The following is a 17,648-nucleotide window of genomic DNA, read 5'->3' as shown; positions in this document are numbered from 1 at the left end:
ACCAACCGTAACAACATCAAATTCTCCAGTTACGGTTCGTAATAGAGTTAAAACAACCGTAACTCACATAAACCCAGAAATTTGAATTTCAATTTTCACCTAAAACCTTAATTTCTGATAGAAATTAAACTTAAATCGAACAAAATAAACTAAACCCTAACTGGGTTTTTCATAACATACCTCATATAAGTTATTATACTTGATTAATTTTCGAATAGCTGATTAATCGAAGACGACGAAATTTTGAATTTTTATGGAGGTTACGGTTGATGGGAGGAGAAGAGAAGAAAGAAAACAGATTTTCAATTTAGCTTTGATTTAGGTTAAAACATGGGGAAGGTAATCTAGACAATTTATAAAACCATTTGAACACCTCTTAACCAATTAGAGGGTTCAGAGTTCAAGTGAAGCAGCAAAGAAGATTGAACATCCATGGAGGAACATATTGCAGCCAAGATACAGGCCTCAACTTATAATGTCCATTATGATTCCGTTCTTCCAACAGTTCACTGGTATCAACGTCATCATGTTTTACGCACCAGTCCTCTTTAAGACTATAGGCTTCGGTGATGATGCAGCTCTTATGTCTGCTGTCATCACTGGACTCGTCAATATGTTTGCCACTTTCGTCTATATTTGCACAGTCGATAGAGTAGGTCGAAGAATGTTATTCCTCGAAGGTGGAATTCAGATGCTTATCTGCCAGGTAAAAATACACAAATTTTGTAAAGTACTAATATATTCCATGTTTCTTTTTAAGTTACAGGTGTTATACAAATATAAGACTAATTTGTTATTGCATATATGAATACCTTTGCAGATCCTAGTAGGAGTCATACTCGGCATGAAATTTGGAGTAGAAGGTGTTGGATCCATGTCGAAGTCGAGCTCATATCTAGTACTGGTTTTGATCTGTGCTTATGTTGCGGCGTTTGCATGGTCATGGGGACCCTTGGGTTGGTTGGTTCCAAGTGAGATCTTCCCTCTAGAGATAAGATCAGCAGGACAAGCCATCAACGTATCAGTCAACATGTTCTTTACCTTTATCATTGCCCAAGCATTTCTTACCCTGCTTTGTCACATGAAGTTTGGTTTATTCTTCTTCTTTGGCGGTTTCGCCTTGATAATGACTCTCTTCATTTTCTTCTTCCTTCCTGAGACAAAGAATGTACCAATTGAAGAAATGAACAATATATGGAAAAAGCATTGGTTCTGGGGCAAATACATTCCAGATGATGCTATCATCGGTGTCCACCATACATCCACGAAGGTTTCTACTTACTGAACATAATATTCATTGTCTTCGTACGTGTTTTTGGCTGATTCAACTGCTTCAGTTCCAGATTTTCAAGTCTACATCTGGCAATAGCAGTTATTGTAAGCAATTGACAACACATAAAGTTGTAATTTGACTAGAGAAAAAAGAGTGCACTGGAAAGGAATGTAAAAACTCTGAGCGGTCAAGACTAGGTATTGTCTGTCGATGTCAGGCCTCAGGAGAAGTATTATCTGTTGTTTTTTCTCTTTTGATAAGATGAGATGAACAATTCTCCAACTTAATTGTAATCATAGATTGATTGAATACAACGAGTAGCTACTTTTCCTGCAAATCCAACTAGCTACTTTTTTTACATCATGCAAGCTTACTTGTCCATTACTGTTCCAAATTCCAGTAACTCCACACAAACTGTAATAAACCCGTGGTGACATAACAGATTTTTAAGGGTTGTTTTTAAATTTCTAGAACCCACCACTTAATGACATTCACAATTTGGATTTAAGGTTGTTCCTAAAAGATTCTTATAGAAGAAATGTAGAGATCTTCCTCTGCATATGTAGCATAACGCCTGTTCATGCCTGTTGAGTTTATTTCCTATAAAGATCATTTTCACATCATGAAGTTAACTCTTAAATAATACCAAATACCAATGCTTATACTGAATGTGATTTGGTGGAAAACTAAGAACCGAAGTTAACTCTTAAATAATACCAATGCTTATACTGAATGTGATTTGGTGGAAAACTAAGAACCAACATCTATGTCTAAGTCCAGTATACAACTAAAATACTCACTTACAGAACTTGGTTGTTTCCTTAAACATCAATATACGCAGAATCAAATGTGAATTAACATATCAATAATATGATATAAAAAAATGGAAATGAACCAGTTTTACAACTGATTTCAGCAAATACAAAGTAATATATTTACATCCTACCGTGACTCAACCGTATAACTATGATTCTTATCTCCAGAATGCAAATGACTGATAGACATGGTACACCAGTTCAGACCTACGGTTTTGTGGAACTTCACTTCTAAAGCCATCTCTAAGACTTTAGCTGACAGAATTAAGCCTTGTATGGATAAATTGAGTATCTAAATTAAAGTATGTTTGTCCCGAAAAGATAAGTATCTGATCTTGCCATGTTGACTCATGAGCTAGGGCATGCTGTTTGGTAATCAACATTGCTATCATCAAACTTGACATGTCTAAGCTCTCCAAGGCTTATAATAAGATGTGTCATGTCTTACAGAAGCCATGGCTATACTAGGCTTTAATACCTAATGGTACCAAATGATAATTAACAATTTAACTACAATGATTCCATATTTAAAAAAATATATATATTTTTTATTTTTAACATTTTATCAGGAATAAATGTATATACTTTCCTATGGTGTGATTTGTCCCTATATTTTGAAATCAATGACATAGCGAATGTGTTGGCATCTTGGGCTACTAAATCTCTTTCAGCTTGCTTATCATTAGATTCTGAATAACTAATTAAGTTTTCATTATCTTGTAAAAGAGAGAAGGCATACAGCTGTAGGATAAAAAGATATATCTGTAAATCCACTTATACAACTAAACATTTTAGGTGAACATAGAGTTTAGGGGTTAAAAACTAGTGATCCAAGAGTAGTCCTCAGAAAATGGATAAGCTTTGATCAAAATGGTCATGGCTATTTTCAGTAAAAGTTCAGTTATGAACAAAAACAGCAACTAAACAAAGACTAATTTTAGATGACATTTTCATGATATATAAACAGCATATGAGGCATTAAAATCTCATTCTCGTTTTCATTTTCACAGTTAATCATTGAAGGAATATTTTAGGTGTCTCAGCAGAATTACTAAGCTGCTGCTTACCAAGATTTTTTTCCGTATAAGTTTGGTTGTGGAAAAAAAGCAAATTCTCCTTCAATTTTTATAAATTGCAATGAAATGGCTGGAGGTATATTCAAGCAGATACAAAGGATTATGGTGGGAAGATTACCATGTTTGTGCTTATGACTTGTCTAGTGGCCGCAACCGGTGGTCTCATCTTCGGTTATGACTTGGGAATTTCAGGAGGAGTGACGTCCATGGATGTTTTTCTGGAGAAGTTATTTCCTTCAGTATACAAAAAGATGCAAGATGATACCGGTAGAACAAACCAATACTGCAAATTTGATAGTCAGTTGTTAACAAGCTTTACTTCTTCTCTGTACATTGCGGCTTTGGTTGCTTCATTTGCTGCCTCTATAACAACAAGAATATTTGGAAGAAAAGTTTCAATGCTTACAGGAGGGATTATATTCTTAATTGGTTCGGCCTTAAACGGTGCTGCCACAAATGTCACAATGCTCATCCTCGGACGAACATTACTCGGTATAGGTGTAGGTTATGCCAACCAGTCTGTTCCAGTTTATCTGTCCGAGATGGCACCTGCAAAACTGAGAGGGGCCCTCAACATGGGATTTCAGTTAGCTATCACAATTGGAATATTGGCAGCAAACCTAGTGAACTACGGTACAGCCAAGATCAAGGGTGGATATGGATGGAGAGTTTCATTGGCTCTGGCAGCTGTACCAGCAATCATAATGACTGTTGGTGCCATTTTCCTTCCGGACACCCCAAATTCACTCCTTGAAAGAGGTCATCAAGAGAAGGCTAAAACTATGTTGCAGAAAATCCGAGGAAACCAAGAGGTCGAAGAAGAATATCAAGACCTTATTGAGGCAAGCGAGGCAGCAAAGAAGATTGAACATCCATGGAGGAACATATTGCAGCCAAGATACAGGCCTCAGCTTATCATGTCCATTATGATTCCATTCTTCCAACAGTTCACCGGTATTAACGTCATCATGTTTTATGCACCAGTCCTCTTTAAGACTATAGGCTTAGGTGATGATGCAGCCCTTATGTCTGCTGTTATCACTGGACTCGTCAATATGTTTGCCACTTTTGTTTCTATTGGCACAGTTGATAGAGTTGGTCGAAGAATGTTATTCCTTGAAGGTGGAATTCAGATGCTCATCTGCCAGGTAAAAACACACAAAATTTGTAAAGCTGTAATAAATTCCATGTCTTTTTTTTCTTTCAAGTTACAGGTATCATACAAATACAATGCTAATTTGTTAAGTACCTCTGCAGATCTTAGTAGGAGTCATACTCGGCATGAAATTTGGTGTAGAAGGTGTTGGATCCATGTCCAAGTCGAGCTCCTATCTAGTATTGGTCTTGATCTGTGCTTATGTTGCGGCATTTGCATGGTCATGGGGACCCTTGGGTTGGTTGGTTCCAAGTGAAATTTTCCCTCTAGAGATCAGATCAGCAGGACAAGCCATCAACGTATCAGTCAACATGTTCTTTACCTTTATCATTGCCCAAGTATTCCTTACCATGCTTTGTCACATGAAGTTTGGTTTATTCTTCTTCTTTGGCGGCTTCGTCTTGATAATGACTCTCTTCATTTTCTTCTTGTTGCCTGAGACGAAGAATGTACCAATTGAAGAAATGAATAACATATGGAAAAAACATTGGTTCTGGGGTAAATACATCCCAGATGATGCTATCATTGGTGTCCACCACACATCCACTAAGGTTTCCGATCACTGATCATAGTATCGCAATGTCAACCTACGTGCTTTTGGTGGATTCAACTGCTTTGGTTCCATATTTTCAAGTCTAGCTCTGGCAATAGCAGTTCTTGCAAGCAATTGACTGTACATAGAAGTTGAAACTTGAATAGACAAAAAAATAGTGCAGTTGAAAGCAATATAAAAGATCTGAGCGGTCAGGACTAGGTATCGGCTATCTATGTCAGGCCACACGAGATGTACATTCTGTTGATTTGTATTTTTTTATTCTCATAAGTTTAGTTGGACATCATCTCAGACTTAATTGTTGTCAAAGATTTTATCAACTGAATACAACGAGTAGCTACTTTTCTTTCAAATGCAACTGACCAATTATCATTACATCATGTACGTTGACTTGTCGATTTCAGTTCAAAATTCCAATAACTCTACCCAAACCATAATAATTCCCATGGTGATATGACATAATTTTAAGGCTTGGGTTTGAATTCCTAAATCCCACCAGTTATTGACGTTCATGTCATAGATTTATGGTTGTTCCTAAAAAGTTCATACAGAAGAAACGTAGCATAACTTCTGTTCAGGGCCTTTCGAGTTTATTTCCTATGAAGACCATTTTCACATTTATGACATAACCCCCTACTGATTGATTTTCATTTGGTGGAAAGTCAACAACCAAACACCTATGTGAAGTCAAGCATACAACTAGTACTTACACAGTTACATTCACCTACAAAACTTGGTTGTTTACGCAGACATCAGTGTACACAGAATCGAATGTGAATTCAACATACAGACATAAAACTCTTATCTCCAAAGTGTGCATGTCTAATATGGTACACCAGTTCAGACCTATTGTTCTGTGTAGCTTATTTTAATTATAAAGTAATCTCTAAGACTTTAGCCACCCAAATTAAGCCTTGGATGGATAAGTTGATTTTCTTAAATCAAAGCGTGTTTGTCCCAGAGACAAATATATATCTGATTGTGTCATGTTAGCCCATGAGATCAACCTTGCTGCTCTTAAACTAAGATTTTTGATAAGCAGGAGTTATCATTTCTTACAAATCCATGGCTAGACTAGTCTTTAATGCCAAATGGTGTCAAACAATAAGTAACTACTTTCTACTGTATCTTTTTATCATGCTACATGGTGCCCTCTATGACCACTTTACACCTGAAAGCAGGCAAAGACAAGCAGACCACACACCTTCGTATCTCTACATCCTATGTGTTGAAGCTTCCTCATCTCACTTATTGGCCCTTAAAACCTCTGATTTTATCCACGGTGTTAAAGTGTGTATATATGTCCTACTCATTTCTCACTTCCTTTTTTGCTTATTATGACAGTTTTATTTCCTCTAAGAAAGTATTGTCTTGTCACAGAACAGGATGTATACTTTTTAAAGCTAGTATGCTAGTAAGTCTTACAGATAACACTGATAGTAGATTAAGAAATAGAATTTATGGACAAGTCTATGGATATGTCCAACAGGTCATCCATAAACACCATCATCGTTTTTTTTTTCTTCATAGTTCTTGTTTAGTCACATGTTCTTAGTAAAATTGCCATGATTTTTTTTTTATTAATTAGTTTTTAGGCTGGTTCACATGAACTGATCATGAGGTTTTAACACTTAAGAAAAATTATTCTATTTTTAGTATTTTCAGAATAATTATCCAACAAACAACATATTTTAATTTAGTTTGCTTATCATCCAACCAGACCAGCATGAGTTGGCATCTTCGGCTAATAAATCTCTTTCAGTTTGCTTATCATTAGATTGTAAGTAACTATTTAAGTTATCCTTTATCTTGTAATAGAGAGAAGGCATACAGCTGTGGCCTGTGGGATAAAAAGATAGATCTGTAAATCCACTTATGCAACTAAACAATTTAAGTAAAGATAGCGTTTAGGAATTAAAAACTAGTGATCCATGAGTAATCGTAAAGAAAATGGATAAGCATTTATTGATAATGGCAATGGCTATTTTCAGTAAAACTTTAGTTATGGACAAAAACAACAGCTAAACAAGGACTAAATTTAGATGACATTTACATTTTAATGATATATAACCAGCATAAGAAGATTCAAAACCTCATCCTCATTTTCATCTTCAATTCTAATCATTGAAGGATATCTTGGGTGTTTCAGAAAAATTATTAAACTACTGATTACCAAGATATTTTTCCTTTAAAAGTTTGGTTGTGAGAGAAAAGAAAAAGAGTGTTTTTATAATTAAATCACAGTAAAATGGCAGGAGGTCTAGCAATTCAAGCAGATACGAAGGATTATGGTGGAAAGATTACCATGTTTGTGCTCATGACTTGTCTGGTGGCCGCAACTGGTGGTCTCATCTTCGGTTATGACTTGGGAATTTCAGGAGGAGTAACATCCATGGATGTGTTTCTGGAAAAGTTCTTTCCTTCAGTATACAAAAAAATGCAAGATGATACCGGTAAAACAAATCAGTACTGCAAATTTGATAGTCAGCTGTTAACAAGCTTCACATCTTCTTTGTACATCGCTGCTTTAGTTGCTTCATTTGCGGCCTCAGTAACAACAAGAATATTTGGGAGAAAAGTTTCAATGCTTGCAGGAGGGATTATATTTTTAATTGGCTCGGCCTTTAACGGTGCTGCCACGAATGTCACGATGCTCATCCTCGGCCGAATATTACTCGGTATAGGTGTAGGGTACGCTAACCAGTCTGTTCCAGTTTATCTGTCTGAAATGGCTCCTGCAAAACTGAGAGGAGCCCTCAACATGGGATTTCAATTAGCTATCGCAATTGGAATATTAGCAGCAAATCTGGTGAACTACGGTACAGCCAAGATTAAGGGTGGATATGGATGGAGAGTTTCATTGGCTCTGGCAGCTGTACCAGCCATCATAATGACTGTTGGTGCCATTTTTCTTCCGGACACCCCGAATTCACTCCTCGAAAGAGGTCATCAAGAGAAGGCTACAACTATGTTGCAGAAAATCCGAGGAAACCAAGAAGTCGAAGAAGAATTTCAAGACCTTATCGAGGCAAGTGAAGCGGCAAAGAAGATTGCACATCCATGGAGGAACATACTGCAACCAAGATACAGGCCTCAACTTATCATGTCCATTATGATTCCGTTCTTTCAACAGTTCACTGGTATCAACGTCATCATGTTTTATGCACCACTCCTCTTTAAGACCATTGGCTTCGGTGATGATGCAGCCCTTATGTCTGCTGTTATCACTGGACTCGTCAATATGTTTGCCACTTTTGTTTCTATTGGCACAGTTGATAGAGTTGGACGAAGAATGTTATTCCTCGAAGGTGGAATTCAGATGCTCATCTGCCAGGTAAAAAAATAACAAAGTTTGTAAAGCACTAATAAATTTTGTGTCTTTGTTTCAAGTTAAAAATAATACTAATTTGTTATTGCATATATGAATACCTCTGCAGATCTTAGTAGGAGTCATACTAGGCATGAAATTCGGTGTAGAAGGGGTTGGATCAATGTCGAAGTCCAGCTCATATCTAGTATTGGTCTTGATCTGTGCTTATGTTGCGGCATTTGCATGGTCATGGGGACCCTTGGGTTGGTTGGTTCCAAGTGAAATCTTCCCTCTAGAGATCAGATCAGCAGGACAAGCCATCAACGTATCAGTCAACATGTTCTTTACCTTTATCATTGCCCAAGCATTCCTTACCATGCTTTGTCACATGAAGTTTGGTCTATTCTTCTTCTTTGGAGGCTTCGTCTTGATAATGACTCTCTTCATTTTCTTCTTCTTGCCTGAGACAAAGAATGTACCAATTGAGGAAATGAACAATATATAGAAAAACATTGGTTCTGGGGTAAATACATTCCAGATGATGCTATTGTTGGTGTCCACCACACATCGACAAAAGTTTCAGATAATTGATCAGAATGTTACATTATTGTGTACAGGTTTTGGTTAATTCAACTGCTTTCGTTCCATATCGCCAAATGTACATTTGGTAATACACGCAAGGACGACATGGTCAAGTAGAAAGTTGTACAGAAAAAATGTATATGATTCCATTATGTGCACAGGAAAAATGCTACAAAAATTGTAAGCGTTCAAGACAAGGTATTGGTCATCCATGTTACGTCCCATGAGATGAACTGTAAAGTATCATAGTTGATGGCTGTCAGAGATTGTACTGATTAAGTGTAACGAGAAGCTACTTTCCCTACAAATCCAATCAAGCAAAAAAATTGTTTTAAACATTATCGACATCTCCAATATAATTGCATCATTTCAGTCTCATTCTTTGTTTCATTCCCATGATTCGATTTCTCATTTTGTGTTGTTTTATCTTACAGTGAAGAGAGATCATAAAAACCAACTAAAAAGACAAAATTCAATCAAAATACCTAAAAGGGCCTAAAGAACGCCGGGAAGCAGCAGCAAACCCACAAGGAAAAATTGAAGGTTTTACAACTAAATGATCAAATCTTTATCTGCTAATGATAACTTAAGATATAAAGTCTTCTAGAGAAATGCAAATTGGCTGCTGCATACTTGCATTACTTACAATTTAAAGCTTATGAAAAATTGGTTTTACCATTGCCACTCCCGCTACCATTACTAACTAACAAATACGGCATGAAAACTAAAACCCAGAAATCAAAATCATCCAACTTAACTATAAACACTTGAAGGTAAAGAATTTAAGTATCAATAAATTTGGGGGTTAATAGAACTTGGAGTTTCCATCATCCACTTACTTACATTTAGAGAACTTGAAGCTTCAACTGATGGATTGTCTTCCTTGAGAGAGAGGGGTAGAGATGACCAAGTACGAAGAAAATTTCTTGAATGGGGCCGCGGGAGAGAAGAAACGAGAGGTTATTCTTTCAAAATCATTACAGAATGAGAATTGGTACCACACATTGTTTATGTAAATGGACGACTCTAGATTGTTATGGATTATATAAACAAGATTGCTAAAGGGGGTTCTCAATTTCCACGAGGGAATACCAAATGTGTTGGTACTCGGTAACCTTGGAATTTAGTGACCACATGTGTCACGTGAGGACAGTTCGTATGGACTCAACAAACATGAAGTTTGTTTATTTTGTTCTTAGTATGGACTCAAAAACATGAAAAACGAGTTGACAAAACCAATAAATTTATGAGTTCGTTGACTGTCGACAAACAAAAACCGTGTGTTTGATTTAAAATTACATGGACCAAGAAAATCCGCCAGCGGGTGAAATAAAACCGCGCGGAATGAGTTTACCCGCTAACAAGTATTGTTAATTCGTAAGCGGGTACATAACAAACACTGGTGGCTATATCTGAACGGCTAGAAACTCTCATCATCCAGAGATTAGAAATTTTCAACCCTAATTCCAAATTCACACATTCTACACCTCTATACCTCACTCAAAAATCATATTCGAAAATGCCTCTTACAGTTTCCCAATCCTAGACACTTTGTAGAGCTTTTTTCCATCAAGCAAACGATAATATCGTTGTGAATGAACCCGCGTCGGGACTTCTTTTTTGGGAGAAAATTTTTAGAATGTTCGTCGCAGAAACATGAAACCGAGCACAAAAATAAACTGCACGGTGAAGTTGTAGATGAAGTGGGATCAAAAACACTAGCGATGTGGGAAGTATCTCACGGCAGACTTTTCGACTTCCAAGCTTGTTTTAACATTCTTACTTTTCGACTTCCAAGCTTGTTTCAACATGCTTTCTTAGAGAGCTCAACGGATTCAACCTTTCAGCATCCTAGGAATTCCACCTGGCGGCTATTAAATGAGGATGTTAATTGACACGACAATCTCCATTACAATCTTCCTACAATGTCCATATTCACTGTAAGTCGAATATGTTTGTGAAATCTGAATCATCACAATTTTTGTGTTGAAACATTGTGATTGTTAAATGTCTCTGAATAAACACAAATCCATGTGATGAAAGCAAAAAAGAGAGGCTAATATCAATATCCTGGGCTCGAAATCTAGGGGGATTAGAGCAATTCCTATGGAATGAACAAACCTGGAGTTTGTTCATTTTGCTCCCACTATGGAATGAACAAACACAAAAAATGGATGTTCAAACCAATATATTTGTGTTTGAACATCGAGTCGGAACAACCAGCGCGCGTCTGTTGTGAAGACGCGCGATCGTGCCATTGACGCTGGCGCTCGAATGAATGTTGATGGCGTTAGAATGAATGTCGCTGACGCTCGAATGAATGTCGCCCCTCACATATTCTCTCTCCGAAACGTGATTATTATAATTATGGTTATTTTTTATTATTTATTTTATTAATTAAATAATTCTTGGGATCAAACTCTTATTAATTTATATAAATAAATGATTAGTGGAACTAACTCTTATTAGTTTATGTTAATAAAATCAATAGTGGGACCCTAAAATGTCAGATTTGTTAATTTTTCCTTGTTTTTCATAGTGGAGAACGCAGTTTGCTCATCCACGTGGCTCAGCAAAACAATAAGTTTGTTGATTGCCATAGGAATTGCCCTTAGTCCAATAAAATAATAATCTAAATTCACCAGCAATAATTAGGAAAATTTTGTGGATCACAACTCAGTACAAACAGAAATACAGCACCAAACCATAGATTTGCTCTTCTAAATAACACTAAACAATTTGGATCCTTACATTTTGAGTTGCATATAATATGGATGGAACAAAGTAGAAAACATTTCTTTTGCATGATTAAAAAAAAAAAAAAAAATAGTTAAGACTGACGACAAAATTCATCTGAACAGGTTTCAGCTTCCAATTTAAGTATTTCGCTTTTCTTTTCCATCACCCTTAATTTTCTTGGTTCTGGGTTTTTCTTCCCTCAGGGCTTTCCTTTTCTCTTCTCTGAAAAACAAAAATATAAAAACATATGAAAGAGTTAACCATCATCCTTGCAAAACAAACGAAGCTAAACCCACATGCAGATCTGATGTGATATACATATGATACTGTGGCTAAACGGAAAAATTAAACTCAACAGTTGCAAAGATGCAAAACATGAAACAGATTGTATAAGAAAACCAGATATACAAAACATGAATATCATGCCATCATCAGTGTATAATGTTTACCTGGCTTGGGCTATCTCTTCTCTAGATGGAAATTTCCTTTTCGGCCTCCGTTCCTTGGGCTTTGATGGGTTATTGCTCCTATTATTGACTTCAATGGTGTCTTTGCCCTCCTTAGGACCACTAAAATCCTTAGGCTGTTGGGATTTTACTTCTGGCTGGACTTTCTCATCAGTGCTGCCATCAACAGGTTCAGGCGCCTGTTCTACTGTCTCTGATGGCTCTGATGATTTGGGTGGTTGCTTCATATTGCTCATCTTTTTCAACTGCAAAGATGTAACAAAGCATTTTCAACAAGTCTCCAAAGAAAAAATATTGATACGTCCATCTAAGATATCCGGAAAACAAGTTCTGGGAACCACACGTCACCAGTTAAATGTGGTACTTTTCCTAGCTTCTATATACTTCTTTCAAAAAGAAGATAGAAAAAAAGATAGGTTCTTTCCAATAATGACGTATTGGTTCTATTTCGTTTAAAACAACTCCAAATGATATGCATGAATGCTTGTGCATCATAGTCTATGTACATCACGAGATAAGTTGCAACAATACCTTGGCCACAAAAAAACCATCCATGTTATGAACATGAGGGTAAAAACGCCTAGTCTTGTCCAATGAGGGGTGAAACCGGTGCTCTCTAAAGCGAGTAAACCTGGAAGTAACCAAGAAGGTTAAGTAGAAAATTACATTCATCAGTGATCCATGTGAACAGTGAAATATTGAAGCTTACCCAGGGCGTCCAAAATCTAAACCACATGGCACGAGTTGTACATCCCTCTTCTTGAGGGCATAATCTATTATCGCTTCATTCTGCAAGTGGAAAGTTTAGACTATTATGTTGTAAAAAAGGATTAACACATTGGTAATGACTTTAACTTGGAAATCGCACAAACCTCTGGAATCATTATAGAGCAAGTTGAGTAAACTATGTACCCGCCAGATTTGGAATTAGCATCCACCATATCAATGGCTGCAAGGATCAGTTGCTGCAACAGAAACATGAATTAACAATTTGACAGGTTCATACATCATAAGCAATAACGATGGAGACAAGAAAACCATGTAGAAGCCATTATAGAGGATGATCAAGATAACTCGGATGAATGAACCATATATAGGAGCGGGAAATGAACCATATATAGGAGCGGGAAAATTAGGAGGGGAACAAGAATGCCAATCAAGATGGCATGATAATAGAAGGGTTAATTCCCCAGTATCTAAGTTGTACCCACGAAAACTTAGTTTTTGAGTTCTGCAGTCATCAGCACATTTACTGAAAGATCGGGAAATTGATATCCATGTTTGAGCTTATATGACTCCAAAATGGAGGGCAATCACAACTTCCAAAAACCGTAAATTGGATCCATAATTCATAACCTAGATATTACAGCGACTTGTTGCGTTAATAGAAAGAAAGAATATACCTTCTGCAAGAACACACAATTTTGTATATCTTCCAAACTTTTTGATGCTTTAACTGATTCATCTTTAGATATAACCTGCATCATAACCAGACTCAATAAGCTCCTATAAAGTGATAAACATATAAGAGGAACAGTTAATGAGAGAAAGGTGCTAATGAAAAAGCCAAGGTAACTTACTCCAGTCCCACTGCAAGGTGCATCCAGTAACACTCGATCAACAGTGTTCATCCCCAATACCTTGGGGAGCTGAAATTAACAATTACATGTAAGTAAATACCTTGATGTAGAAATTTCAGAAAGATGAAATTTGTCTAGCTCCAAAACATGATTGAGTTATACAAGGTTCCAATGATTTCGATTTTATGCAGATCTTTAAAAAGAATTTCACCAAGACATGTTTAGTAATTCAACATTCCGTAACTGCAACCATGTAATCAAACTCAACTCCTCCCCCTTGTGGTCCGTGGACATGCATCATATTATGTTCCAACATGAGAAACACTGTACCCAACGAAGTTATATGTGATGAATAATATTCTTGACAGGATAAGAACCTACAACTACAAATCTGAAGTAATACACTATTCTCAATGACGAAAAAGATTTTTTTGATATTTCATCAACAAAACACGTGAAGTGGGATTCTGCAACATTAACCTATAATAGTATGGGAAATGTGCATCCATGAAAGCCAATTCAAATGTCTAAACATAGATTCGCAATATTCCATATCTAGTAGACGTGTGTGGCTCAACAATCGTATTCACAACTTATTAATCTACTTTGCTGTGTAATGATAAGAAAAATCAAACGAACCTCCTTCCCGTCGTAGTTAGAGACAATGGTGTTAGTCACTCCCATCCGTTGCAAATTTGCAGTAAGTGACTTGAGTCTAGATTCCTTTATCTCATTTGCATAAATAATTCCTGATGAAACAGGCAAAAACGTGAGTAAGAAACTGGGCATTGCAAGTAAATATAGGGATAACATGAATCTGAAGGGGGGCTAAACAAAAATATGAACAGACATGTAAACTCCGATGCATACAGGATACAACGTAAAGGGTGGGTCCATAAAAAAATTCTACGAAACCACGCATGCAATAATTGTACATTCACACGTCATATAAATGTCTAGATTGAAAAAGGTTTCACGTTGTGTAGTCACCTACTCTAACTTATGCTCATATTCCTCTATCCTGATAACAGCATCTCAATAGTAAGCAGCACAGTATGTGGACAAGAATCGGAAACTAGTTTTCGACAAATGGTAAGACACCAGAAAAACCTCAATCCGTGGCCATGGGTATGTTCAAGTTTCTCACCAATCCTTACCGTCAAAGATTAGAATTAGCATGTTTCAAGGAAAATGTGAATAAAAAAAATCCATTTGGTGCAAGTTCATTCGCAGTGAAAGTAAGCCATTTAATTAAACTGTAGCAAGCTAAAATATTCGGATTGATAGGCACTTTATAGGACGCATACCACTGTTCTTCATAAGAGCTGCAACATAAGTTGTTTTACCACCAGGTGCGGCACTGAAAGAGAAGAAAAAACAAAGAAATGGCATCAAATTTAAAGAGCAAACTGGTGGTTGAACAGCATGTGATGTACATGAATGAGAAGTTTTGCGAGACATGAACAGTCCAAGAAAGCTACCTTTTTCTATAGAACTAAGTATTGGAAATTTGAATAAATAAACACATTATTATAAACAAAAACAATTGAGGTCCAAACTCGAGAAGTATGCTCAACTGTACTACATTCTACATTCTGTTTAGTGTTAGTGAAAAACGCAATAAACTAAGAAAGTACTGACGAACAATGTTGTTGCACTTACGCCATATCTACCACCCTTTCATTTTCTTGAGGAGCAAGGGCCATACATGGTAAAAAGGAGCTTGCACTTTGCAGCTGCATATGAACAAAATATAAAAATTATAAGCATCCAGAAGCTACAGCTGAAGAATGTTGCAACACTGCCCTTGTTTAGTTGCAATGAGAAAAAAAATTACCATGTAGTAACCAGCCATGTACTCTGGAGTGGCACCGATGGGAACTTGAGAGTCATATACGACCAGTCCAACCTGTTAATTATTACGTAAGGTGCCCCCAATTTCTTGATGGAAACTAAATAAAAAATCAACGCAGATTCCCTTTATTACCTTTGACCACTTGCTTAATGGATCCAGATTTACTCCTCTGTTTAACAAAACATCAGCTAAATCCCGTCTCCGAGCCTATCAACAAACATGAATTCAACACTCGAACGCATTAAGCAAGAGTGAAAAACCCATAAAACTTAAAAGAAAGTTCAGAGAGCATATTTTCCTTATAATATGCTTATAAATTTTCATGAGTAAGTGAATATGATTGCACCTTCAGGGCATTTGTCCTTAGGCAAATGGGTCGAGGCTTTTCATACGCTTCAATAAGCTCTAGAAGTTCAACTACTGGGAAGATCTGCAGACAGATAAACATACCTCGTATTAAAATAAAAATAAAAATGGTGCCGCTATCAAAAGCTGAAAAGTATGGAGCAGTGAAAAAGAAAACAAGAGGTATTTACAAACAAATACACAGTTACCCATAAATTTTTCATTACCTCAACAAGAACACCAATCAGGAACTCATTGTAGCCATAGTAAGAACTCAAATCCAACTGAAGTTGCTCAACATAATCCTTCCTCGACAGTCCCTCCTTCCTCAAACCCTTAAAATTGGAAAGCACGCGAACAACTAAAACCACGGACAAAAGCCAAAATTATATCAGCTAAGAGTTTGAAAAAATGAAAATGAGTAGAAACAAAACAAGAATGGCTAAATGCTTACTCTCTTTTATTCTTCGTTGAAGATTGGTAAGATCGGGCCTAAGCTTCTCCTCTTCAAGTTCCTAAATTTATCAAATACAATAATTTTAAGCTCAGCCAGTAAAGCGAATTTTAATAAGAGAAAACCTGTAATTAAATCATAACTAAAATCAGAACCTCTTTAGTTGGCAGCCGAAATTCATCGGTATCCAATTCCATTTGAATATTGGTCACGAGTTCCTTTTTAGAATCATCTTGCTCTTTCTCCCTTTTTTTTTGAATTTTTTTTTATTTCTCCTCCAGGTTATCAGATTCAGAATCAGGACCAGAACCTTCATCTGAACCCACATCCAATTCTGAAGCTATTTCTGCAAAAATCAAAAACCCAAACTTAAAATCATTATACAATCACTATAAAATCACAGGAACACCAACAATCGAGTTAAAAACTGTACCTTCATCCTCATCGTCTCGTAGAACATCTTTGGAGAAGGGGTCATCACCATCCTCATCATCATCTACATCTGAAGACATATCTGAAAAAGATTCACCATCAATTTCCTCTTCTTCTTGTTCTTCCTCTTCTTCCTCCTCTACTGAACCATCAGAATCGTCGGAATCTGATAGTTCTTCGGGTTCAGGAACAAAGTCCTTCTTTTGCTTCTTCTTTGGTGGTAGTGGTCGAGCCTGTGATTTTCCGCCTTTTTCCTTACTGAGTGATGTTGGCGTCTGCGGTTTCTTACTGAGTGATTTGGGCGCCATGTTTTCTAGAGAGGTGAGACACAGAGATGATAGAGGTAAGCTTACGCAGAATAAGAAGAGAATCAGTTACAGCATAAGAACCCTATATTAACCTAAGAAGACTAAAGAAAAAAAATACACACGAGCCACGACAACGGCAAGCTATCAAGTGAGGTGTTCCGCTATTAAAAAATCTAGAATCAGCAAATATAGCTACTTGGTTATGTCGTCAAGTACAAGTTATCCATAATGTAAGTAAACACAGTTGCCGAGTTGCATGCAACATAAGAACAGTTACCCACAATCGTCAAAATTACTTGTCAATTCTAATTGCAGTGATTGGTTTAATAGAAGATTACTAACAAACAAACAAAAAAACTACTATATTAGCCACATAAGGAAATGTCAGCAATGTTTACTCAAATGATTCAACTCGGAGTCTTAAAACAGCAGATTTGTGAAACCCGACTGGGTTGATTTAAATGAGAGACACCACTAGCAACTCAAGTTATCATTGCTTAATTAACTCAAATTAACTCAAATTCCATAAAACATAGAACTCTTATGGACAAAAGAAAAGTTGAAGAAACCCACAATAAGAAAACCACTTGGTTTAATTGCGGCCATAAGACCAGAACTCCATTAATTCTACAGAAGTAGTGTATTACGTCTATCTAAAGTAGACGAAATGGAATGCCATGAATGTTTAGTCGACTGATTCAAC

General features: G+C 36.6%; 2 protein-coding genes and 1 pseudogene across 2 annotated transcripts; 2 read left to right on the top strand and 1 right to left on the bottom strand.

Annotated features, from left to right (window-relative positions):
- The first annotated feature begins 330 nt into the window (after positions 1 to 330).
- LOC113272409 (sugar transport protein MST3-like) lies at positions 331 to 6,176 on the top strand. The gene is made up of 5 exons (XM_026522247.1): positions 331 to 339; positions 506 to 706; positions 821 to 971; positions 3,255 to 4,312; positions 4,422 to 6,176. The coding sequence occupies exons 1-5, from the start codon at positions 331 to 333 to the stop codon at positions 4,884 to 4,886; spliced, it is 1,884 nt and encodes a 627-aa protein (XP_026378032.1). The 3' UTR covers positions 4,887 to 6,176.
- Positions 6,177 to 6,911: 735 nt separating this feature from the next.
- On the top strand, positions 6,912 to 8,774 carry LOC113272408 (annotated as a pseudogene).
- Positions 8,775 to 11,413: 2,639 nt separating this feature from the next.
- Positions 11,414 to 17,220, bottom strand: LOC113275259 (probable 28S rRNA (cytosine(4447)-C(5))-methyltransferase). The gene is made up of 17 exons (XM_026524731.1): positions 16,639 to 17,220; positions 16,361 to 16,551; positions 16,206 to 16,266; positions 15,979 to 16,112; positions 15,753 to 15,836; positions 15,539 to 15,613; positions 15,389 to 15,460; positions 15,214 to 15,287; positions 14,859 to 14,911; positions 14,191 to 14,300; positions 13,552 to 13,620; positions 13,375 to 13,449; positions 12,844 to 12,936; positions 12,681 to 12,760; positions 12,503 to 12,602; positions 11,954 to 12,216; positions 11,414 to 11,726 (listed from the first exon to the last, which is right to left on the bottom strand). Exons 2-17 carry the CDS (start codon positions 16,400 to 16,402, stop codon positions 11,642 to 11,644), a joined length of 1,470 nt encoding a protein of 489 aa, XP_026380516.1. The 5' UTR covers positions 16,403 to 16,551; positions 16,639 to 17,220; the 3' UTR covers positions 11,414 to 11,641.
- Positions 17,221 to 17,648: the final 428 nt, after the last annotated feature.

Source organism: Papaver somniferum, chromosome 4 (genome assembly GCF_003573695.1).
Source record: "Papaver somniferum cultivar HN1 chromosome 4, ASM357369v1, whole genome shotgun sequence".
NCBI lineage: Eukaryota > Viridiplantae > Streptophyta > Magnoliopsida > Ranunculales > Papaveraceae > Papaver > Papaver somniferum.
This window is presented reverse-complemented; position numbering and strand designations above follow the sequence as displayed.